Below are 25,150 nucleotides of genomic sequence, written 5' to 3'. Positions count from 1 at the left end.
TGTTGTGTTAGTTTCAAGAGCAAAGTGATACAGCTATGTATATATGTACTTATATATATATATAATTTTTCAGATTATTTTTCATTATAGGTTATTACAAAACATTGTGCTATACAGTAGGTCCTTGTTGTTTACCTGTTTTATATATAGTAGTGCGTATATGTTAATCCCAAACTCCTTATTTATCTCCCTCCCCAATCTCTTGTCTTTCAAGTTATAAAATGTCCATATCTTTTAAACCTAGTAATTTCACTTCGTAGGAATCTACTCTAAGAATATAAAGTAAAATATGGGGGGAATATCACAGGTACAAAATTTTTATCAGCAGTGAGGGAAAATCTGGAAACATCTCAAATGTCCAACTGTAGAAAAGATTTAAGAATATGGGTTTGAAGGACTACCATGTTGCTGTTAAAACAGAGAAAAAAAAGATTATTATGGAGGCTATATATCAACCTGGAAAAAATTATATATGTTTATACCTAGATATTACAATGGAAAGTAAAAAGGTAGGGTATAAAACTTCATGTAAATTCACAGCAGCATTGTGCATAATTGCCAAAAGGTGGAAGCAACCCAAATGTTCACTGGTGGATGAATGGATAAACAAAATGTGATATTTGCATACAGTAGAATATTATTCAGCCTTAAAAAGGAAGGAAATTCTGACACATGCTACATGGATAAACCCTGAGGACATTATGCTAAGTTTAATAAGCCAGTCACAAGAAGACAAATATTGATTTCAATTATTTGAGCTAACTAGAGTAGTCAAATTCATAGAATCAGAAAGTAGAAAGGTGGTTTCCAGGGTCTGGAGGGAGGAGGAAGTAAGTTTTTGTTTTGCAAGCTGAAAAACGTCCAGAGATTGGTTGGTTGCCCAACAACATGTATATTCTTAATGCTACTGAACTGTCACTTAAAAATGGCTAGGGTAGGGCTTCCCTGGTGGCGCAGTGGTTGGGAGTCTGCCTGCCAATGCAGGGGACACGGGTTCGGGCCCTGGTCTGGGAGGATCCCACGTGCCGCGGAGCAGCTGGGCCCGTGAGCCACAACTACTGAGCCTGCGCACCTGAAGCCTGTGCTCCGCAGCAAGAGAGGCTGCGATAGTGAGAGGCCCGCGCACTGCGATGAAGAGTGGCCCCCGCTTGCCACAGCTGGAGAATGCCTTCGCACAGAAACGAAGACCCAACACAGCCATAAAGAAATAAATAAATAAAATTTTTAAAAAAATGGCTAGGGTAATAAATTTTATGTTATGTATATTTTATTATAATTAATGTTTTAAACTTTATGTGCATTGTCATTATATATCTCTAAAAATTCCATATACATAAGACAAATGCACCTAAGTTATATTAGTGGTTATGCTAAATGGCAAAAATTATAGGAGATTTTTTATTTAATATCCAAATTATAGTGGAAAAATTTTAAAATAAAAAGTCACGAGTAAAAGTAAGAGCTTAGTCTGTGTGTAATTAGACTGGTAGACTCTGAGCCCCCAGGACTAATGATTTCTAGCCAGAGCAGCCTGTTGAGAACAGTCTAGAACTGAAATGGAACTTAGAGGCTCTTGGACAGTGGTTCTGTTATCACTCCAATTAAAGTGGCTGGAACACAGCATCCTCAGACAGACAGCTTTTTTCTGCAGACCAAATAACACGTATAACCTAACTATACTTACATTTGGCTGCGGCTGATATGGCCTGCCAGAGTGGATGGTCCTGTGACTCTGACATGGAGGGTGCTTTCGTTTCTCCTTGTTTCCTCTTTCTCTTGCTGTACAGATATTTAACAATAAGTTCAGACTTCCTCTTATATCAAGAATATGTCAGCATTCCAGCCTCAGGCTGGAGAGGTTTGGTTCCTGTCACAAGCTTCTGAAAAGAAGACCAGGGGATTCCTATCTTATGGCTATCATTTGCATGGCACTGTGGGCCCTGTAAGAGGGATCTGTGTCTAAAAACCTGGGAACTGCTGTGTCTCGTAAACTGAGGAAAGAGCTTGTTTCAGATAAGGGGAAACAAGGTGCTTTAAAAACTAAACTCAAAATGAGCTGGAAGCTCATTGAATGTATTGTAGAGCAGCGATCCCCAACCTTTTTGGCACCAGGGACCGGTTTCATGGAAGACAATTTTTCCATGGACCGGGGTGGGGTGGGAGGGGGTGCTTCAGGCCGTAATGCCAGTGACGGGGAGCGATGGGGAGTGGCAGATGAAGCTTCGCTCGCTCGCCCGCCGCTCCTGCTTTGTGGCCCGGTTCCTAACAGGCCGCAGACCGGTACTGGTCCACGGCCCGGGGGTTGGGGAACCCTGCTGTAGAGAACTGGTGGCAAACTCAGCAATAAGTAAGTAGACTGGAGACAGGGAACCAGCATCCTTTTACCTCCCCACCGGCAAACCAGCATCCTTTTACCCTCAGGGATCTTGAGGAAATATAGACTTGCTTATGGAGGCAGCAGACTCAGAAACATTTAAAGCCAAAGAAGATACAGAATCTGCCCCTGAGAAACCAGCTTCCTTATCCCTAGAGCCAGGTCCCTTCAAACTCAGTCTGGATTTCCTTTGGCTAGGGCCACCAAGGGGAGCCTGCAGCTGTCCCATTACAATGTAGAACTTGGTAGGAGGATGCCCATGGTGGGTAGGACTTGCCCATGGTGGGTAGGACTTGCCCATGGGGGACTCTTCTGGCTGTGGCTTCTCACCTGCTACCTCAGTCTTTTTCTTTGATTCTTCAGTACGGACCTAAGCCTCATGTCCACACGCCTGGCTATCTGGAACTCTCTACCTACTATCAACACTCCTTCATCTTTTCTTCCCCGGTGAGGGCTCTCCTTTCTAATTCTTTACTGCCTCTCATTATGTCATTTCAAAATCCTCCCTTAACTATCAAGTTTCAGCCTGGCCGTCTTCCCCTGATCATCAGAGGGTACCATCTCTGCCTAGTTTGACTCAAGCCTGCTCTGCTCAGGACACACAGCCTCAGCTACATTTACCAGTCAGCATCCCCACCTCCTTTCCTTTAGTGCCCATTGCATCTATGCAGGAGTTGGTTAAGAACAAAACTGGTCAATATAGGGGCAGGGGGGGACAAACGGATTATTATGGGATCATAATCATCTGTGTGCAATTTTTGAAACTTGTAAAGGACTATAGAATTTAAAGAATCTTTCATTCAATAAATAAAAATAGGGACTTCCCTGGTGGGCTAGTGGTTAAGACTCCACGCTCCCAGTGCAGGGGGCCTGGGTTTGATCCCTGGTCAGGGAACTAGATTCCACATGCCGGAACTAAAGATCCCACATGCCGCGATGAAGATCCCACCTGCCTCAACTAAGACCCCATGCAGCCAAATAAATAAATAAATATTTTTAAGAAAGAAGGAAAGGAAGGAAGGAAGGAAGGAAGGAGGGAAGGAAGGAAGAAAGGGAGGAAGGGAGGGAGGGAGGGAGGAAGGAAGGAAGGAAGAGAAAAGAAAGAAAAGAAAAGAAAATGTTAAAAAAAAAAAGAACTCAAAACAAAACAAACAAAAAGAACAAGACTGGCCAAGAGCCAGATGCAGAGATATAATATTTTATGACATTTTTCCTTGAATTAGAGTTATCTGCTTCTAGACTGTAAGCTACTTAAGAACAGGTTTTTATCTTAGTCATCTTTGTATTCCACACAGCACCTGGCATCTTGCCTAGTAGAGATGCTCTGTAACTATTTGTTATTGTTATTGATGATGATAATGAACATTCTTGCCTCTCTAAGCATTAAGACTGGCTGAGGTATTGGAAGCCTGGAAAGAGACTTGTACTTTCCCAGAGCCTCATTGCTTAAGAATGGGAATAAGGAAATTCAACCTTCCATTAGAAATTCAGCTCCCAAACCTACCCATCCCTGACTGTGTGAGCAGAATTCCACAGGCAGGACTGAGAGTTTTAAAATCCACCACTATCCCTTAGAATCTTAGCTTCAGTCATGGCTTCTTATTAACTTTAATTAATAGACTAGAGTTGGAAAATCTACCATCCCACAAACCATTGATCAGACAGCCTGTGGAAATGTCCATGACTTTAGTGGGATATGAAAGGCCAGTGGTAAATTCTCATAGGAACAAAGGCCATGTTTTCTATAAATATCTTTCTATAAATACCAGGAAGCAGAGAAGAAGCACCTGAATTAGCAGGGTTTGGGTCCTGGTTCTGCCATTTACTAGTTGTGAGACTTTGGAGAAACTACCTAATTTTTCTGTGCCTCAACTTATAGAGTTTTTGCTAACTTTGCTAATTTATAGAGTTCCTGTGAGGATTTAATGAGAAAATTAACAACAAGCACTTAGAAGAATGCCTGCAACATCATAGTGCATAATATTAGATCCTATGCACTTATCAGAAAAACAGTAACACATTGACTCTGCTCTGACTGAATGACTCTAATTGTTGGGGAAATATCCAAACACTAAGTTCCCTAAAATAAATTCCTCTTCAAAATGTACTATCCACCATGAACTGCTTCAGAGGTGTTATGTCTTTCTAACCATGAGAATTTATGCATCTTGCTCAAGAAACGCATGGGACATGCAATATTGCTCCTCTAATCCAAATTGGCCCCGAATTCTGTCTAACCAAAAAGATCTGCCTTCCTGTGGAGACTAATCTGACTTCGGTACATCCTAGCTGACCTATCTCTTACCAGTTAGACAATGTAGTATGTTATCCATGCTGTTTTACATATTCTCTCTGTCAAGTCACGTGTGTTAATCTTGTCTCTACAATTTAGCCTTTAGCTCCTTAGCAACATACTTTACAGTAATGTCACCTTTGCTTTAAAGATGTGATTCAGGCCCAGAGACACTGTCTGCCTGAAGACACAGAGCTCGGCCCAATGTACTTACTACTTGAGAGCAAGAACATGCCCTCTAGTTCTTCTGAGGTTTTCCAGGGCCTAGCACGATGCTGAGTGCATTATCAATGCTCATTCAATATGCATTTCTTTTTTTTTTTAATTTATTTTCGGCTGTGTTGGGTCTTCGTTGCTGTGTGCAGGCTTTCTCTAGTTGTGGCGAGCGGGGGCTACTCTTCATTGCAGTGCGCGGGCTTCTCACTGCGGTGGCTTCTCTTGTTGCGGAGCACAGGCGCTAGGTGTGTGGACTTCAGTAGTTGCAGCACGCGGGCTCAGGAGTTGCAGCACGCAGGCTCTAGGGCACCAGGGCTTCAGTAGTTGTGGCACACGGGCTCAGTAGTTGTGGCTCGTGGGCTCTAGAGCGCAGGCTTAGTAGTTGTGGTGCACGGGCTTAGTTGCTCTATGGCATGTGGAATCTTCCCGGACCAGGGCTTGAACCCATGTCCCCTGAGTTGGCAGGTGGATTCTTAACCACTGCTACACCAGGGAAGTCCCAATATGTATTTCTTGATAAAAAATGTCATTCAAGCTTTCACTGCACTTTCCCAATGAGTACATCCTAAGTAAGCAAGGAAATAAGGCCCTTTTCTGGCACTGGTCTGACTGATGTTGAGATAGTACAGGCACATTGCCATGACACCTTAAGAAAAAGTGGAAATGATCCAAATTAGAATAAATCCTTAGAATTTTTCCTGAGAATCCCAGATGTTCCAAGTCCAGCTTGTCCCCAGGTCATCTTTGCAACTAAAGAGGGGGCTTCAGACAGACACCAGGTCAGAGCTTGGGTCTTGGATTCTCATTTCAGATCATCAGAAGCCCCCACCTGTCTTAGAAATAATTTGGTCTTCCAAAGTTCCCCTACATGGGGACAGAACAGCCCATCTGTAACTAGCCTGCATCAGAGGGAATCTTCCAGACTTATCCTAATGTGTACACAGCTGACAGAGCCAGAACTGGGCAGCTAAGGAGGCTATGGAGCAACAAAAGGCATGGTCTAAAGTCTAGGTAGGTTAGATTGTCTTCCTAGTCCTGTTACTACTACCTTGCTTCTGGAACTTGGGAAATCACTTTACTTCCCGGAGCTTCAGTTCCCTCATTTGTAAATTGGAGAGTTAGGTCTAGTTGATTCCCAAGGTCTATTCCAAGTCTAACAATCATAAACTAGTCTTAAAGGTAAAACAATGAGTTCTCATCGAATGTTGATTCTGTGTCATCCTTCACTACTTTCTTTGCCCCAAATTCCTTCCAGGTCTCTGCAATACAGAACTTTTCATTTGCCTGACCACACGCTTATTTTACCACTAGTTGAAACTGCTGCCTGTTAAAAAGAAAACTGTAACATTTTAAACAGAAGTACCTTAATATTTCTAATTTTATTTCTGATTAAAAAGTGTAATGTAGGATCATACCAATAAAATGACAAATATAAAGAATGCAAAACATCCCATAACTCAGAGATAGATACTGGTAACATCTATATATCTTTCTTTCCAATAATTTCTCTAAGGGTATATGTATACCTATAGATAATAGAGATTATACTATGTATGACATTTCCTATAGAATTTCTACTCAATACTGCATTGTGAAAATTTTTCCCAGGTTTAAGATATTCTTCTGTCTGTCCTAAAGTCTGAGTAATATTTCAACAAATAAATGCATCAGCAGTTATCCAACTAATTCATTTTGTCTGGAACATTTGGGATGAGAAAGGGCTATCTTGATCTGGCAACAAAAGAAAGTCTTTGACAAAGGGCACCCGGAGTTTCAAGACACTTTTTCCCACTACCAGAGAATGATACAGCCAGCACCTGGTAAGGGAACTTCCAGCCATTGGCTTCTTCTTGGGTTTATATGCTTAAACATTGCACTGTTCACACTTAAGCAGTCATCTTCTGATCATAGGGGGCCCTTTGCTGTCCCCTTTCTTTCCACAACACATTAGGGACCCTAGCGACAATGAAAGTTACATGAAATAGAACAAGAGATCTCAGTTTTCAGGAGGTCAAAGTATAGTTTCCAGCCTATAAAGCTCACTCTGCATCTGATGGTCAGAATTAGAAAATACCCAACACAGAAAGAGAAATATATATATATATATAAATTAATTAGCTTCCTCTCCCATCTCATGCTGAAATTTTTATGTTGATGATCTTACACTGGTTTATGCCTTGTTACATGGAAATGTACAGACCTAGTGATTTGATTTGCTGTGGTTTGTCTTCATAATGTTTTTCTTGATGAGGATTTTCCAGCAAATGAAGAAAGACACACATTATATGGGGAAAATTAGGTCACTGGCATGAGCTTTTCTTCCCCTGCCCTTCTATAATTTTCTGCCTCTTAATCATTTGTGAAAAAGAGTAAGTGTTTGCATTTCTGTTTGCACTGTTGATTTCTGGAATCCTTCTTTTAAATTCTTGAGAACTATGGCAAGAAATCTTCCCAAATGACATATGGAGACTCAGAGACAAAAGGAATTGGGGATTGGCTCAGGGTCACACTGTGCATAAGTGGACAGTCAACACTGAGACTGGGGCTGGTGACTCTGAGTCTCATGTTCCAACCACATTCCCTGCTGCTGAGGCCAGCTGGTCTTGCATTCTTTGGGATAAAATAAGGATAGGATTTCAACAAATGATAAGACAGTAACCACTATAAAATCTGATAGGGTGAGTGTTCCTTAGGAAAAACCCTCCATATAGAAGTATAAAATTAGTGGAGAACTGTTCATCCTTAGGAAAGGAGAACCCCATTTGTGTTCATCTACTAGATATTCATTATGTATTATGTGCAAGTTACCTTGCTAGGTACTATAGACAGAAGACACAAGATAATTATAAGATATAGTCCCTGTTACTTCCCTGTTAGAGTAGTGGTTAGGAATCCGCCTGCCAATGCAGGGGACACAGGTTCGAGCCCTGGTCCAGGATGATCCCACATGCCACAGAGCAACTAAGCCCATGTGCCCCAACTACTGAGCCTGAGCTCTAGAGCCCACATGCCGCAACCACTGAGCCCACGCACCGCAACTATTGAAGCCCACGCACCTAGAGCCCGTGCTCCACAACCAAAGAAGCCACTACAACGAGAAGCCTGTGCACCGCAATGAGGAGTAGCCCCTGCTCGCCGCAACTAGAGAAAGCCCATGCGCAGCAACAGAGATGCAACACAGCCAAAAAAAAAAAAAAAAAAAGATATAGTCCCTGCTTAATACAAACTAGTCAGGTAGCTATGCCATGTATAAAGCTCTTAGAAAAGAGCCTGACACATAGTAATTAATATGTACATGATTGATCAAAGTATACAATAACAATGCTAGTTAAAACATATTTAGCCCTTGCTATTTGCCAAACACTTTGCAGTAATCTCTTTTAATGCTTATAACAAGCTTATGAAGAAGGTAGTATTATGATCCTCAGTTTGCATATGCGACCTAGAGACAATAAACAAATAAATTTTTGTTCCAGATCATAGAACTAAGAAAACCAGGACTTCACTAAGTTGTCTGGCTCCAGAGCCTCTTAAACATAATACTGTATTCTACCCACTCCCCAGGTGATGGTCTCTGTGTGAGTGTATGAGACTGGACATTTAACATTCTAGAACAAAAAATTAGGCACCCCCCTACCACAAAGCCCCACAATATCAATTATTTATATCACTGCACTATGTCTTCTGATTATTAGCCGTGTACAAAAGTGTTGCAATTGGTCTATATCTGTTTTAGCTCTTTTCACTCACTATTATTTTATATAAATAGTTCCATACACTTAAATTCCACTAGCTTATACATCACATGCATGCCAGTAGCCATTAAATATAGAATCCTTGTCTAGTTCATTATTGCTAGATATTTAGGTTGCTACTTCATTTTCACTATGATGAATAACCATATTGCCATAACAAGCTATAAACATATTCCTTTGGTTCATAATCCCATTATTGAGATTGCTCAAAGTATTGGATCAAACACTATGAACAGTGTTGTAATCCCCAACCCATACCAGGTTGCTCTCCAGAAGGACTGGCCAGTTTACAAAGCCAGGAGAAACGTGTTGGTGCATCCCTTAGTCCCTAATCCTGCCAATGCCTAAAAAAAGAATCACTGGGTTAGTTTTGCTAATTTAACAAATACAGTAGAGCCGCACGCTGTTCCAGTTTGAATTTCTTCATTATTAGGGAAACTAAGATTGTTCCATAATTTCCTACCTATATTTTTCTATGTATAGAATATTTGTTTTACCCTGTCTTTCTTATATATTAAGGAAATACTTTTTAAAAACCATGAGGAACGGTGTATAAATATCAATGCTCTAAATAACTGAGAAATTCTCATATTCAGTTTCACTTGATTAATATTTTTGAATTACCTCAACTCTACACAGATACCATCATAGGACCCTAAGACATTATAAAATTAAAATAACAGTAATTGTCTAAAAAGTTGGAGATGGTGCCAAGTAATAGCAGATATCTGACAGTACTGTACAGAAATATGATTCTATAAATGGAAATATCACTTTTCCAATTACTCAATGATGCTCAGCTATTTTGTTTTCTTTAAGTTTCAGGCTTCTGTGAGAATCTGACAAAAACCTACGGGTCATCTCCATGAAAGATACCCATATGCATACATTTTGCACAAGGTCTCATAGATTCTTGTTTTCTTATACTCTTGACAACTTTTTTTTTTGGGGGGGGGTGAAGTAGAAAAGGATAGCTTTATTGCTTTACCAGGCAAAGGAGGACACAGCAGGCTCCTGCCTCGAAAAACTATGTGTCCCTACTCTTGACAACTTTGGACATTAGTTAAAAATTATAGTCAATCCCATGAATTAAAAAAAAAATGGTACCTCATATTATTTCACCTTTTTTTGTTAAATTATAAGACATACTAAATGATGCTAACTCTCACTCAAAATTAAGGAGTACTTGCTTCAGTGGTTTGGTTCAAAAGGGCTATGGGTATATATACCAAAGGGCATGGAGATGAGATGCCCCTAAAGTAGAGTTTAAATAACTAAGTAATGATCACTTCATTTGTAATATGACACCATCATATACAGTTCAACCCCTACAATTTTCACCTATGTAAAAAAGCTTATTGTTTTCCATTAAGCATATATCTTCCCATTATATCACAATGGTCTTCTAATGGCCAAATAAAATGGATACTTGTAGTACTCCTATTACTTCCCTTCTCGTCAGTTTTTGGCATTAACAGTACAGTAATCCCTCCTTAAGATTTTCTCTTCTTTTTGCTTCTAGAACATGTGCTCTGCGTTCTCTCCAACTCTAATATCACTGCAAGTTTGATTTGATTACAAGATACTCTTCTTGGTACATCCCCTCACCTTAGTGATCTCTTAAAAGTTGGCCTTTAGTATCTTCCACAATACATCACACACTCTCTGGCTTATCTCTTCTATTTTCATATTACTAACATGGTGATAAGTTATAAATTTTGATCTTGACTTAGCCCAGATAGCTTCTCCTGGGATAGTTACCTATTTAGTTGAATAGAAATCTCATTCTGAATATTCCACAGGAAACTTAACAGATCCCCAGACAATTAGCTTTTCTCTTTTCCTCCTCTACCACCAGCAAAATTCCTCACTTCCTTCTCTGTGTTCTACCCAGTAAACAACAAAACAATCAACCAATCACTCAGGACCCAAGTCTGGATTGACACCTTCCACAGCCAGCTAATCATTCTTGCATCGGTTCTATCCCTTAAATAGTTTTCAAATACATCCCACTTTGTCTTTCACACCACTACCACCACCCTAAAACAGTCCAATGTTTTTTGAATGGACACATGAGTGAATGTATTGGAAAGGAAGATGATAAAGTGAGAGAAATGATGGCACACGGTTCCCCACGTTAATATCCACTAGAAGAGGTTTTAGATTCTGTTTTTCAAAGTGTTTTTTTAGAACTTGAGTTCTCTTCATTCAATGTCATGAAATGCCGTTGACGTTTTCTTGCACGAAGTTGCCTTTCTTCCCTCTCCCTCCTTTCTTCTCCTTCTCCCTTAACTCTTGCCTTTCTCTGGATCCCTCTCCCTGGCCCGGCGTCCTCCTCCCAGCACGCTGGTCAGCTCCTCTCGCGGACGGCGCGGGTTTAGCCCCGCCCACGCGGAGCCCAAGTCACGAGGCCGCGGGCCGGGTGCAGCTCAGTAGGCGGGGACTCCTCAGCGCGCATGGGCGGAGCGGGGCGCGGGCTGCCCCAGCTATATCTGCGCCTGCGCGGCGCCGCTGCGGGGCCAGTCGGGACGGAGGAGACAAGATGGCGCTAAGGGTGATGCGGGGCATCGTGAACGGGGCCGCGCCTGAGCTTCCTGTACCCACCAGTGGGCCCATGGCGGGGTCTCGAGAACAGGCGCTGGCAGTTAGCCGGAACTACCTCTCCCAGCCTCGTCTCAGTGAGTATCAGAGAGCAAGACGAATCCTGTCTTTGCTCTTAGCCCAGCCCCTTGCTCCCACTCACCTGCTTAGCCAGAGGGGTGGGATGGGGGGATTGTTTTTCCCTCTCGCGTCCCCCTACTCCGACGTCTCTCTCTAGAAGGCGATTTGAGTGTACCTTAATTTCCGTGCCAGGGGTGGGCTAAGGGGAAGAGCACCAATGGGAACTTTTTCCTGGGTTGGTGGTCTCCTGGCTATTGCCCCACCCTCTCCAGTTTCCCGAGGCTGGAGCATGCTCAGGCGCTTGCTTCCTGTCTCTGAGCGAAGGCCACTTCTTGCCACTCTTATCCTAATCTTCTGCTGACCTCATTTGGATCTGCAGGGGTCGAGGGAACCGCCCCTCGTCGTCCCCCTGCCTCGGGTGTGGACCTCAGGGCAGGTCCTGAGCTCCTGCCGAGTGGGACGATGTAGTGTCATCGCTGACGTGCTCAGGCCTTTCGTGGATGGAGGTCAGGCCCACAGCCAGAGGGAAATGTTGTTCAGTGGAGAAGCTGCTCCGCAGGAGGACACCTAGATATCAGAGAAAGCTAGAGCTGAGAAGTACCCTGCGGGTCATCTAGTCTAACTCTCTCATTTTACAGTGAGAAGCCTAAGGTTCTGAAAAGGACAGGGCTTGCCAGGCTTTAGACCCCTAATTACTGGCAGAGCAGGAAAATTCCAGGTTTCTTAATTCTTGCTGGACCTTTTTCTGCCATTAACTTGAGTGCAAGGCTATCTTGGGGAAGACAAGCAGCTTTGCCCATATTATGTAGCATATATGCAAAGCATATGCATAAGCACGTTTAAGTGTTGTGATTGTAAAAAGACCTTAATAAACCAGGCTTCAGTGGACTGTTCAGCAGTGAAATAAATGGTTCTTGATTACTAAACAATAAAATTGTGTAGCATCAGACCTCTTAACAGTTTCCTTAGGAACCGGGAATGAGCACTGGGAGTAGACTCTTTAAAACTTAGGAAAGCACCTGATGTTTTCCAAGGTGGTGAGACTGTATTTGCACCCGTTAATTGCCACAGTACCTCTTGGTGGGTGGCTCATTGGTTAAAAAGAATTTCAGATGAAGGGTTTCAGTCTGGGCGCTCTCCTGCCTGACTAATCCCATCCTCATCAGTCACTGGGTCAGGTCATGTGACAGCACTGCAGTGTAAGGAAGAAAGAAAAGACTTGATTCTATGGTTTGCAGAGATGTGGTTTTTTTTTTAATTGAAATATAGTTGATTTATAACGTTGTGTTAGTTTCAGGTGTACAGCAAAGTGATTCAGTTATATATATTATATATGTATCTATATTCTTTTTTAGATTCTTACCCATTAGAAGTTATTACAAGATATTAAGTATAGTTCCCTGTGCTATACAGTAGTTACCTGTTGGCTATCTGTTTTATATATAGTAGTGTATATATTTTAATCCCAAACTCCTAATTTATTCCCCCCCCCCATGTGCTTTCTATAATGGGAATTATTTGCATTAGAGAATGCCTGTTCGGAGTTTACATGAGCTGAATGTTTCAAGAAATTGACAGATGTTGTATTCTTATGACAATAAATTTGTGCCTAACAGTTACAAATACTCTTTTATGAATTGCATTTGTATGCTTTGCTGTTCTTTGGGTAGAACAGATAGACATTAGTGGTGCTTCTAGAAAAAGATTATAAGGGGCAGTAGTCATTTTTCCATATAATTATTCACTCAATCTCAATTCAGAGTATCAATTGAAATAATAACATAGTTTAAAGAGTACTCCATGGTTGAGGTTGTAAACCCTTAAGGGAGATGAGTATGATTTCTCAACATTCTGTGTGTGCTTAGCCAGTGACTGAAGAACTTCTCCAGATGAGATTCCTCCTGACAAGATTGTTGCGACATAATGCTTAAAACTGAAACTTTAGGGTTCAGGAATCCTTTTTGTATCCTCAGTGCTTAGCGCAGTGTTGGCACATAGAAGCATTGTGTTTTGTAATTGTATAACTTGCATTTAAACCCCTTGTTCTAATAGTTTAGTATATGGATCCTTAATGTGGATGGAACCAGAGTAGGGAGTTGGGGTACTTGGTTTGAGTTTCACTTCTGTGTCTGGGTTATTCTAAAAAGCACAAATGATATCATACTTAGGCTAACAGCTAACTGCATTTGAATGTCATCTTTTTCCTGTATTGCCACATTCTTGATCCTAGTTAACACACTTAATTGCTTCTGAATAAATATTAACTTCTTAATTTTTCTGATTAAAGATGGATGTTACCATCCTAGGTAAAAAGTTATAGTTATTTAATGTGTGCTTTTTGAACAGAGGAATGGAATATTGGCAGCTCCACTGTACAAATTGGATCCTGGTTTTAAAAAATTTCAGGATTATGGGGCCTTTAACAAGAGATGGAAAATGAGATATGCAGGCTTGAAATAATCTTGAGCACATTAGTTGAATTTCTAAAGTCACAAGGAAAGAAAACTTGATTTCCTTTTAAACTTTGAGCAAGGTTCAATAATATACGCAGAGCTTTTGGATGTTAAACATTTTGGATTAGATAATCTCCTTTGTTCTTGAGATCCTAGATCAACTAATCTTACGTTTCTTATGTCATAAAGCAGAGTTAGCCTCAGTGAAAAGTCCAGTAAAGGAATGGTCGGCCTGCCTTTTTCTAGAACCTCTCCCTCCTTGCCCACTACAAAGTGTGGGTCTTTACTTTTCTTGCACAATAGAAGACGATTGTTCTGGTTTTGTTTTGCTAATAAGGTGGAGGCTGAAGGACTAGATCTCTTATTGTGCAACAGCTGTCAAATTTTCTCTTTGAAAGTTTCACAATCATTAAATAGTGTTAGTTCTGTTGAACAATCCCATATCCTATAGGAGGAAGAGGATGTCATCTAACAAAATATGTGCTTCTTAAAATCTTTGTAGATTTTGGGTTTTAAATGTTACTCCATAAATATTTATTGTCTCCATAAATATTCAGGATCAAAGATGTAAACATGTGTCTGCTGTGTTTTCAGAAGTTCTGATCATCCCCTGCAGACCCAAGTTCTTCTTCATTTGGAATTTTCAAGAGAAGAGTGGTCATTATTGTTTGTAAACAGAAATATTTATGTAATTTGTGAATGGGTATTGACTTTTTGAAGAACAGCTTTATGTCTTTGGCAGCTTTAATCTAAAGTGTTGTCTCTGCTTTGGGCTGTTAATACTAATGGTGAGAAAAGCTGGGTAAATATTGTTGAGAGATAAAATGTGGTATTTGATATTATTTTCTCTGCTTGTTCCCCCCCAGTAGTTTTACTATTGTGGAAAGGAGCTATAGTTTGTATATAAACTGTTTTCTACTCCCTATTTGTAGTCCAAGTGCTAGGAACTGTGTTATCTCCATATTTTTAAGTTATACTGGAGACTAAGGGTCATAGAGTATAAACCTAGAATTGGTCGGGGTGGGCCACAAACAAACAAAAATAATTTTAATCTTGGCTCTTCCATTTAGTAACAGATTTCTCATAGATGTAGTTTAAGCGTGGAGTAGGTCTATCAGCCTTGCCTACCTCCCAGTGTTTTGTGAAACTGAAAAGGTAACCTATCTGAAGATGCTCTGTAAAGTGTGAAGCAGTTTTCGTTTGGTAATATTTTTTATTTAGTTTGGATTATAACATTTATTAGTTTAGTTTGCATCCCATTTTAATTTAAACCAAGCATGTTGCTTAACCTCTGGTTTGTATCTGAAGTGGTCTCCTCATGCTTTCCAGTGACAGAAAACTGCTGAAGCATCTCCAGTAGTTTCTTCCTTTACTGGTTTAACTTTTCTAGTGGCTACACCCCCACTAGAGAAAGATTGTTTTTCAGTAATGATACAAGAGTGCCTCAGACCACAAAAAATGACCAGTTCACTTTTAGAATTTGAGCTGTAGCACAGAGTCAAGGAAAAAGTGACTGGAGGCAGACTATGTAAGTTTAGATCCTTAGGCAAGTTACTTAATTTCTGAGAATCATTTTTCTCTTGTAAAACTTGGAATAATATTTGTTAACTCATAGACCTGTTATGGAGATTAAAAAAGAATTCCTGACAAGTACTTTTTAAATGTGTATTGGTAGTTTTGTTATTAATTAATTCCAGTGGTTACTAGCTTTTTTAAAGGCTACATACATTGTTGCAAATTTAGAGACTGCTTTTGATGAAGTAGAATCTTCTATAGTTGAAATCAACTTGATTCACTGTTTCCGGGAAAAGCAATGACTAGCATTTCTTTTTTCTTGGTCATGCTTTTGCCTTGTGACTGGCAAAACTTCATAATTTGAACGGGCTTGAATTTAAACATGAGATTCTGAAGGATCATTGTTGTAGAGGTTAAAAGTTCAAAGGAGATGCAAATCTTGTCCAGAAAGTAAAGAGAATTTCAGAACCTGAAGCATTTTACTGATGTTACATTTTATTCAAAACAGTTGCCTGTAAATCTCAAAACTGAATTCCCACGCCTCCACTGGCCCACTCCCTACGCCCATTCCCAGCTGTTTAGGTTTTGAAAAAGTCTGTGTTTCTATAGTTTTAAAACCTGGGTGCCAAGAAAACATGTTTCTAATGTAGTTCACTTTGCCTATCCACATAGCAATTTTAGAAAGTAATTGAAAACATATTTGGATTCTTTTAAAATGAGAACAATGAGGGAATTCCCTGGAGGTCCAGTGGTTAGGACTCGCATGGCACTTTCACTGCCATGGCGTCGGGAAGCTAAGATCCTGCAAACCACGTGGCGAGGCCAAAAATAAAAATAAAATAAAAGAGAACAATGAAGAAATTGTTTTAGGGGTAGGACTTATTTTTAAGAGTGTTAGATTATTTTAAAACAATGGGGAGGATTAACATAAAAGTAGCAGAATATATGACAACTGGGATATTTATTTGTAATTAATTATTTATTTATTTTTTGGGCTGTGTTGGTTCTTCGTTTCTGTGCGAGGGCTTACTCTAGTTGCGGCGAGCGTGGGCCCCGCTTCATCGCGGTGCGCGGGCCTCTCACTATCGTGGCCTCTCTTGTTGCGGAGCACAGGCTCCAGACGCGCAGGCTCAGTAGTTGTGGCTCACGGGCCTAGTTGCTCCGCGGCATGTGGGATCTTCCCAGACCAGGGCTGGAACCCGTGTCCCCTGCATTAGCAGGCAGATTCTCAATCACTGCGCCACCAGGGAAGCCCCAACAACTGGGATATTTTTAATAATCTTGGAGGCATGATTAATTTGTTTACATTGCCATCCATTCAAGTAACTTAACATTTAAAATTTGTGACTTACTTTTTAATCTCAGGTTGAAAAACAAAGAAGTAATTAGGAGCCTCTGTTGATCATTACAATTACAAATGTATTCAAGCAAATATTTAGTGTGAGGATTTAAAGGTCCTCAGTATGAAAGACTAGGGTTCGTGACAGTGCTCGCCTGCCCTGTCTCAGTGCTTCTACCAGGGCGCTTGCTTCCTGGCTAAAGAAATTATGTTTTTAAATTCTGAAGCCCCTTGAATGGACAGACTGGTTATTAAATGGTTTCCTCATTCTTGGGAGTCTACATTCATGCCAGAAATTTCTGTCTAAGACATCATAAGAAATCAAGCAAGTGAAAAATTCCCAGTTGGTTGACAGCTTCTTATACGTTATTTTAGGTCTTGTAAACACTTACTTCATTTGTTTTTTCAGCTTTTCTGATCATGAAATTTAGTTAATTCTGACATTGTTAGAATTGCTTTCCTGACTGTTCTGATTTATACCTGATTACCATTCATTATACTCGGCATGTATGTAGGTGTGATACAATTCAATGACAGCTACCTCCTTTCTAAAATGAGAGATTTGGGTAGTTTGTTGCTAGGGCATAATTTGCGGTAGAAAATATAAGCTTCTACAATGACAGTAACGTTTGACTTTTTTTTTTTTAAAGGATACTTATATGATCTCTGACCTTTCATTCCATCCCCCTTCATAAACTCCTTTTTCTTTTCATAGTTTTTATGATACTATTTAACCATGGCATTTTATCTTAACAGACTACATTTTGTCAGATTTCTTTTGTGAGTTTTGTCACTTCTGATTAAAGTTAAGGATTCCCTTCTCCTTCTCTATCTACTTTGCTAAGTGCTACCTTTTCTGTAAAGCTTTTTCTTTTCTCTTCTAAGTGAGAACCATTGCAGGGTCTTTCCTGTGCTCCCACAGACCCTCAGCACACCTCTGGTAGAGCCCTTACCTCCCCCTTCTCCATATAAAATTGTGAACTCTTGTGGGAACTCTCCCTCTTTACCTTTGTTTTTGTATTCTGGGTCCTTGAAACAATGTGACTTATAGTAAGAATTAAACATGTTTTTGGTTTGATGAAGGGGATTATGAGAAGTTGTACAGATGCAGGCCTATGTTATCAATTCAATGAAAAATTTCCTACTTTTTGAGTGTTCCGTATAATAATAGATACGATAAAGTAGAGAGAGGTTCTTTTTGGTAGTACCAGAGAGGTCATTTAGACTGTTGTCCTGTTTGACAAGAACTGACTTTTTTGTGTTTCTTTCCAGCATACAAGACGGTATCAGGAGTTAATGGTCCACTAGTGATCTTAGATCATGTTAAGGTAATACCACTATCTTTATCGTCTAACCATTTAAGAAGTTAAAAGCATAGTATTAAGTACTGTTTAGTACACTTTAAGTTTTTTGTTATGATTCTTTTAAGCCATTCCTTGGTCGGAATGTCAGTGCTATATGGAGACAAGAATTTTAGGTCCGAAGTCAGAAGATGGGATTCTAGTACTGGATCTGTTGTGGATTCTGTTTGTGGCTTTGAGTCCCTTGTCTGTAAAATTTAAAATTTTATTTGTTTGTTAATCATACCTCACAGGTTTATTAGGAAAACAACAGTAATATTTGTGTGTTTTATGACTTGTAGGATATTATTTAGATATACGGTATCTTGTGGCTCTTGTCATAGACTACTGTGTGTTCTAACTACTTGTTACATTTTTGTCTTCTCTACTAAATTTTAAGGTCTTTGAGTGAGTAAACAATGTTACTTTTGTCTTTGAGGGCCTGACACTGGTATTCAAGTAATGAATAAACAACAGATTATCTCAACAGTGACTAAAACCATAAAGCAGAGAAAAGTTTTTACTTATTCAGTTTGTTGAAAGACTCTTTAGTTACATGGGGTTTTTTTAGCCACACCTATACATAAGAATTATCTTAGAAAAAGAGGCATAGAATATAGTCTATAACTGAATAGACTTCACCCTGGGTGAAGCCTCCTGCCTGAGTTCAGTGATTAAAATATCTTCAGAGGAGATAATTTGTATAATATGCTCTGTAGAACAGTAATTCTGCATTGGTTGTTGTTGGGAGTGGATGAGGGGGAAAGGTACACAGTTATTAGTTTGTGGAGAGAAGTAATGGCAGAAGTATGTTTGGCATGTGGCCCCCCTGGAAGCAGAAAATAAATTGAAAACCATTTCTTAAAAGAAAGGGCAAAGTGCACTGTCTCTTCAGCTTTATCACTAAGATATTTTTGTGCATGACAAGGTACCTATACAAATTAATTGCAAGATTAAGCATATAGCTTACTCCTGGCCAGTTTCATACTAGTCTGCAGTTTGATTCAAAGCCTCAGTATACAAGTTGTACAGGGTTTAAGGCAGGTGCCCGTTAATATTTTGTGAAAGGATGAAGCATACACTTTTATTTTTTGGGGAAGTATTGAAAGCATTATTTGCTTCTTTGTCCTTTATTTCTTCTTTTTTATATACTTTTTATTGGATAAAATTTTTGACTCATATTTTAAAAATATGGAGCTTTTATATTAGTAAATATATTTTCAAAAACAGTTAAAAATATTCATGCTTCAACTATGTTAAGTGCTGAACTCAGCACCAAAAATACACAATACAAATACGTAAGTGTCTAATTGGTAAGTGCTATGAATGGTGAGTGCAGGATGCTATGAGAGTCAATAGGGAGAAGGACTTAGAAAACATCTTGGGGGAAGTAATTTTAAGAAAGCTGAAAAAGTTTTATTGAATGTTTGTTTGGGGTATAACTCCAGCTGAGGAAAAACTGGTAAATAAAGTTTATGTAGTTGTAAGAATGGCTTTATACCACCAGATTTAGAGTGTTTTTTGTTTGTTTTTAGTTTTTGGCTCCTGTTTTTAACTTAAAACATACACATAGGATCAAGGAATAGATAATTTTATACAAATTGTATCAGAATAGATGATGATGGAAACTGCTGTCCAACTCATTTTCTGAAGGTAGCACATCTTTGATTCCCAAACCAGACAAAGGCTAGTATCAGAAAAGAAACAATGTAGCTAGTCTCATTTACAAGCACAGATTCCAAAATTCTTAATAAAAATGTTCTCATGTATTGGATATTAGCAAAAATACACTTTAAAAACTCAACAGAATTATGACAAAGTAGAATTTATCCCAGTAATACAAAGATGATTTGATATTAGCAAATGTCAGTATAATTCAGGTCATTCATAGATTAAGCTAGAAAAAGCTTACGCTCTTCTCAGTAAATACGGAGTATGTACCTGATAAAATTACTTGTTTCTAAAAAACAAAACAAAACAAAAGAAGAAGGTGATCTTAGAAATAAGGGATAGAACAAACTTTTAAAACCTCTTTAAGGATATCCACCATAACCTACAGCAAACAGCGTACTTAAGGAGAGACTCTAGCAACATTCCCATTTAAATCAGGACCAAGATGAGGACCCCTGTTGTCAGCACCACTATCCATCTTTGTTCTGTCTTTGTGCTTGGACCCTAATCAATGCTGTGGGGAAAAGGGATTAAAAGGAAGAGGCACAGCTGTCATCATTTCTTGGTAGTATGATTAACTAAACAGAAAACACAAGTCATTCAGTGGACAAACTATTAGAAACAATGGTGTAAAACAGTGTTGCCGGATACAGAGGATGTCTATAGAAATCAGTAGTGTTTTGTATGCCAGAAGTAACTACTAGGATAATTAGGAACTTTTTACAAAAAACTGTGAAACTTTGTTGAAAGACATAAAAGAAGACTTCAAATAACTGGAGATTCCACATTCATGAATGAAAAGACTCAGAATAGAAAAGATGTTGATTCTCTCCAGGTAACAAAATCAGTTAGAAATAGAGTAAGAATAAAGATTTGGTGAGGGAGTAAGCAGATATTTCAGTGGAGCAAAGTTAAGATTCTTAAAACCAACTCTCCTCACACCTGAGAATTTGACTTGGTAAATGATAAAGGCTACATTACAAGTCGTGCTACTTGTAGCACAAATTACATTTGTGCTACTCAGTAAATATTGTTGGGGTATTTGGCTTCCTGTATGAAAAATAAAGATAAAAATGAGAAAAAATTACATACCAAAAATAAATCCAGATGGATTAAAAACCAAAACATGAAAAACCTATTAGAAGACAGTATAGAAGGCCATTTTTATGACTTCAGATTGGAAGGTTTTCCTACACAAAAGACACAAATCATAAAGGAAAACAAGTCATTTTATTGCAAAAACTTCTGTATGATAGGATACCATAAACAAAATTAAAAGACAAGGAAGACTGGGAGCAGATATTCGCAAAAGGATTGATATCCAGAATCTATGAAACTTACCTAAAAGTAAATAAGAAGAAGCATATGTAGTTGAAAAGCGAGGAAAAGATATTATTAATAAGGCCATTATAGGAAATGAAGTCTGAATTGTCAGTAAACATGAAAAGATGCTCAATATTAGTAGAATCAGGAAAATGCAAATTGAAAGATACTATTTTTTATTTTATCAAAATGGTAAAAATTAAAGTTTAATAATGTAAGATTGGCAAAGATGTAGGGAAAAGATACTTTTCTATCCTACTAGGGAGTTTGTAAAGTAAAAGGTTCCTTTGCAGAGTAATTTCACATAACAATGGACACAGCCTATAGCCCACCACTACGGAACCAGCTACCTTAGGGAAACTTGGGCCCACATGTCAGAATGTTCATTGCAGCATGTTTGTAGTAGTTTAAATTTGGAACAGCCTTGAACACCAGTGGTAGAAGAACAGCTGAATAAAATGTAGTGTCACCTGATTTTATTTTAGCTATATCTGTTCTAACATTGATTCTAGATGCCCATTTATTCATATTAGCATCTCCAGAATCAAGTGTCCTACAGTCAGTGTTGATTCACAGATGCATTGGCAGATGTTTTCCTTCACATCACACAACGTAGTGATGCATTTTTCAAAAGATTCTGTTAATCAAATAAGGTAAATATGACTATGACAGATCCAAAACATACGGTCAAGTGGGAAAAAAACGAGTTGCAGGATGATACATTTAGTATGTTGCCATTTAGGTAAGTGAAAACACTACAGTATATTTTTGGAAACATGCAATTTAAAATATTAAAAATGGATTAGAGGAATACATTTCTGGTTAGGAGAATTAGATTGAGGAGGGAATATTAGCATTATTTATTATAATAGTAATTATTTTATTGTTCAGTTGCATTTTATTCCTGTCCTCCCAAGGCACAAGGTGATTACACAGCCCAGAAGCAAACATCATTTCTGAATAGTGGGAACATAGTTTTTTAACTTTCTGTAGTCTCAAAGCTTAAAAACATACACACAGAAGGAAAGAATTTAATTGCCGTGGTTTCATAGATTTAAGATCCTTCTCTCTGTACCTTATGCTGTGTTTGCCAGTATATGTGCCAGTGATCAGTGTTCTAAGGACTTAAACTACCTGAGGATATTCTAAACTCTGGATGTATACCTGTGTGCTTCGGGGAGGTGTGGGGTCTGCATGTGCATACATGCTGTGAAAGACATAGAGCATATAGAGTATTTTGAGGAGCTTTTAAAATGTTGGTTATTGAGCCTTTATTTTTTTCCTATTTAGTTTCCCAGATATGCTGAGATTGTGCACTTAACACTACCTGATGGCACGAAGAGGAGTGGGCAAGTTCTAGAAGTTAGTGGTTCCAAAGCAGTGGTTCAGGTAAGCATCGCTTTCAAAACCTGGCCAGTTGAACGTTTTTCTGATCACAACAAACATAAGAAACACCAATAGTTCTTTTTAGTAATTATCACATAAGTATACAGATCTTCATCAACTTATAGGTGGGGTGACATCTTGATAAACCCATCATAAGCTGAAAATATCATAAGTTGAAAATGCATTTAGTACACAGAACCTACCGAACATCATAGCTTAGCTTAGCTTACATTAAAGGTGCCCAGAACACTTATATTAGCATACGATTGCACAAAACCATATAACACAAAGCCTATTTTATAATAAAATGTTAAATATCTCATGTGATTTTTTTTTTTATGTGATTTTTCTTTTTTCTCATGTGATTTTTCTGAAGTACGGTTTCTACCAGATGTGTATTGCTTTTGCACCATCATGAAGGTGAAAAAATCTTACTGAAAAATCGACTGTTTACTGGCTGTGAGGGAAGAAAAGTATTTTTTCATGTTTTCTTGCTAAATGCCAGCCACCAATATCCATTCTAGCCCAATAGCTCCACTGGTAAAATGGCTTTTTAAAAAAATTTTTTTAAGGGATAAAATGAAACAGTCACATAGAAGGGGAGAGATGAAAAGTAGAATTCAGAGCTTATGGGCTGAAACCAAAACGAGATCTGAGTCTACTCCTTTAAATTGTCTCTGATAATTCCTAGTTTTTAATGTTACTGATTATAGGAAGTGCCAGTTTTCTCAAATAACATATTGCCCTAAAAAGTAATCTAGAGCAGAGGTCAGCAGAATTTCTGTAAGGGGCCAGATAGTAAATTTTTTAGACTTTGTGAGGGTTGTGCCTAAGGTCTCTGATGCATGTTCTTATGCTTTCTTTTCCTTTTTTTTTTTAAAAAACAACCCTTTAAAAATGTAAAAACCATTCTTAGCTTGCTTGATGGATTTGGCCTGCAGGCATGACTCTGGGTAAGAGGTTGACAGTTTGGTTCATCGTCCACCATGAACACTTCTTCAGTCATGAGGCTACAAGTAGTATATATATACGTTGATGTATTTTACTTTATAAGGGCTGACAAATAAATCTTAAGCGCTTATGATCTAAATTTCCTTTACCCTTCTGTTTACTTTTCTTTCTTGATAGGTATTTGAAGGGACTTCAGGTATAGATGCCAAGAAGACATCCTGTGAGTTTACTGGGGATATTCTCCGAACGCCAGTGTCTGAGGATATGCTTGGTAAACAGATATTATTATTCATGCTGAGCAGAGATCTGCTTCCTTTTTAACGTATTTCCATGAAGTCTTTTTAAAGATTGTGAACATTTGAGTCATTGTCCACTCTGTACTGTCTCGTTACTGTTTACCAGGTCGGGTATTCAATGGCTCAGGAAAACCCATCGACAGAGGTCCTGTTGTACTTGCTGAAGACTTCCTTGATATCATGGGTAGGGACAGAAAATGGATTTCTGTGTTTTGGGGAAAATAGCATCTACCTATCTTATACCTTTATTAGAGAAAGGGTGATTTTTATGATACTTTAAGTAGATAACCAACATACTCCATGTTTGATTAATTATGTTTTGTTTATTATTTAATACATTTATTTTTCCTAGAGGTTATCTTAAATTTTTATATTTTATTTATTGTAAAATATCACCAGGATATATCTGAGATGTAAAAGCCATACTGGCTTTGAAATTAGGATTTCTCTCTTATTTGCTATACATTACGTTTCACTTTACTACCATATAATTTGTGAATCTACAAAAGATTAATGGAAAAGAATATTTAAACAGTTTCAGATTTCAAAAATAACTGATTTTTTAAGAGTAGAAAGAAATGCTTTATATGCTTTATATGGTTGTAGTCTTAATGTAGAGACATATTAAAATTTTCCCTTTTGGAAATGCATTAGGCCAGCCAATCAATCCTCAGTGTCGGATCTATCCAGAGGAGATGATTCAGACCGGCATTTCGGCCATAGATGGCATGAACAGTATTGCTAGGGGGCAGAAAATTCCTATCTTCTCTGCTGCTGGCTTACCGCACAATGAGGTGAGACCTAGAATCTGTTTGGTATGAAATTTAAGGAGAAAGAATTTCCAAGTGCTTCACTCTTAGTGAGAAACCAAATATAGGATTTTCAAGGTAAATGCCCAATGTTACTGTTTATAATCCAATTACATTGACTCTTTATCCACACATATCTGACTTCTTGCTTACTCTTAGGAATCTGCAAAAATTACAAAATAGTTTCATTGGGTAAAGCCCTTTAAGACAACCCAGTTTCATTTATGATTACAGTTCCCCAAAGTTTAGGGTAAAAGTTATTTTGTTGTAGAAATATTATTTTAGATTTTAACTTGGTTCTTTTGTACTCCTCATCAGATTGCAGCTCAAATCTGTCGCCAGGCTGGTTTGGTAAAAAAATCCAAAGATGTAGTGGACTACAGTGAGGAAAATTTTGCGATTGTATTTGCTGCTATGGGTGTAAGTATTATCTTTTTCTGTTTTAGTATGAAATGTAAAAGTGCTTGTGTTCTTAGAACAATATAGAAAACTACACATATATTATTCGATTTATCTCTAGGCAGAGAAGTTGCAAGTTGGCATTTTGGGCAAACCATGGATTAGTATTTAGCATTTGACTGTGGAATGTAAGAATAATTCCCTTTGTGCCCAAAGCAAGCTGTTTACTCTGTTGGCTTTTGTGAACGTTTTGGGGGGTACTTGAACCTTTAAAAGAAGGAGCAGTGCAGATCTGTAGCTTGGCCTTCATCAGAAATAAATATTGGGGGGGAAAAAGAAAAAGAGAGAAAAATATTGAGAATTTTTCTT

At 38.6% G+C, this 25,150-nt stretch overlaps 1 protein-coding gene across 1 annotated transcript; it reads left to right on the top strand.

Annotated features, from left to right (window-relative positions):
- Window positions 1-11,141: 11,141 nt before the first annotated feature.
- Window positions 11,142-24,883, top strand: LOC118897528 (V-type proton ATPase subunit B, brain isoform-like). The gene is made up of 7 exons (XM_036856823.1): window positions 11,142-11,316; window positions 17,879-17,934; window positions 22,231-22,329; window positions 23,455-23,548; window positions 23,680-23,757; window positions 24,228-24,367; window positions 24,701-24,883. Exons 1-7 carry the CDS (start codon window positions 11,181-11,183, stop codon window positions 24,866-24,868), a joined length of 771 nt encoding a protein of 256 aa, XP_036712718.1. The 5' UTR covers window positions 11,142-11,180; the 3' UTR covers window positions 24,869-24,883.
- The last annotated feature ends 267 nt before the right edge of the window (window positions 24,884-25,150 follow it).

This window comes from Balaenoptera musculus, chromosome 6 (assembly GCF_009873245.2).
Source record: "Balaenoptera musculus isolate JJ_BM4_2016_0621 chromosome 6, mBalMus1.pri.v3, whole genome shotgun sequence".
Taxonomy (NCBI): Eukaryota; Metazoa; Chordata; class Mammalia; order Artiodactyla; family Balaenopteridae; genus Balaenoptera; species Balaenoptera musculus.
Note: the sequence above shows the minus strand (reverse complement) of the source record. Positions and strands in the feature narration are given on the sequence as shown.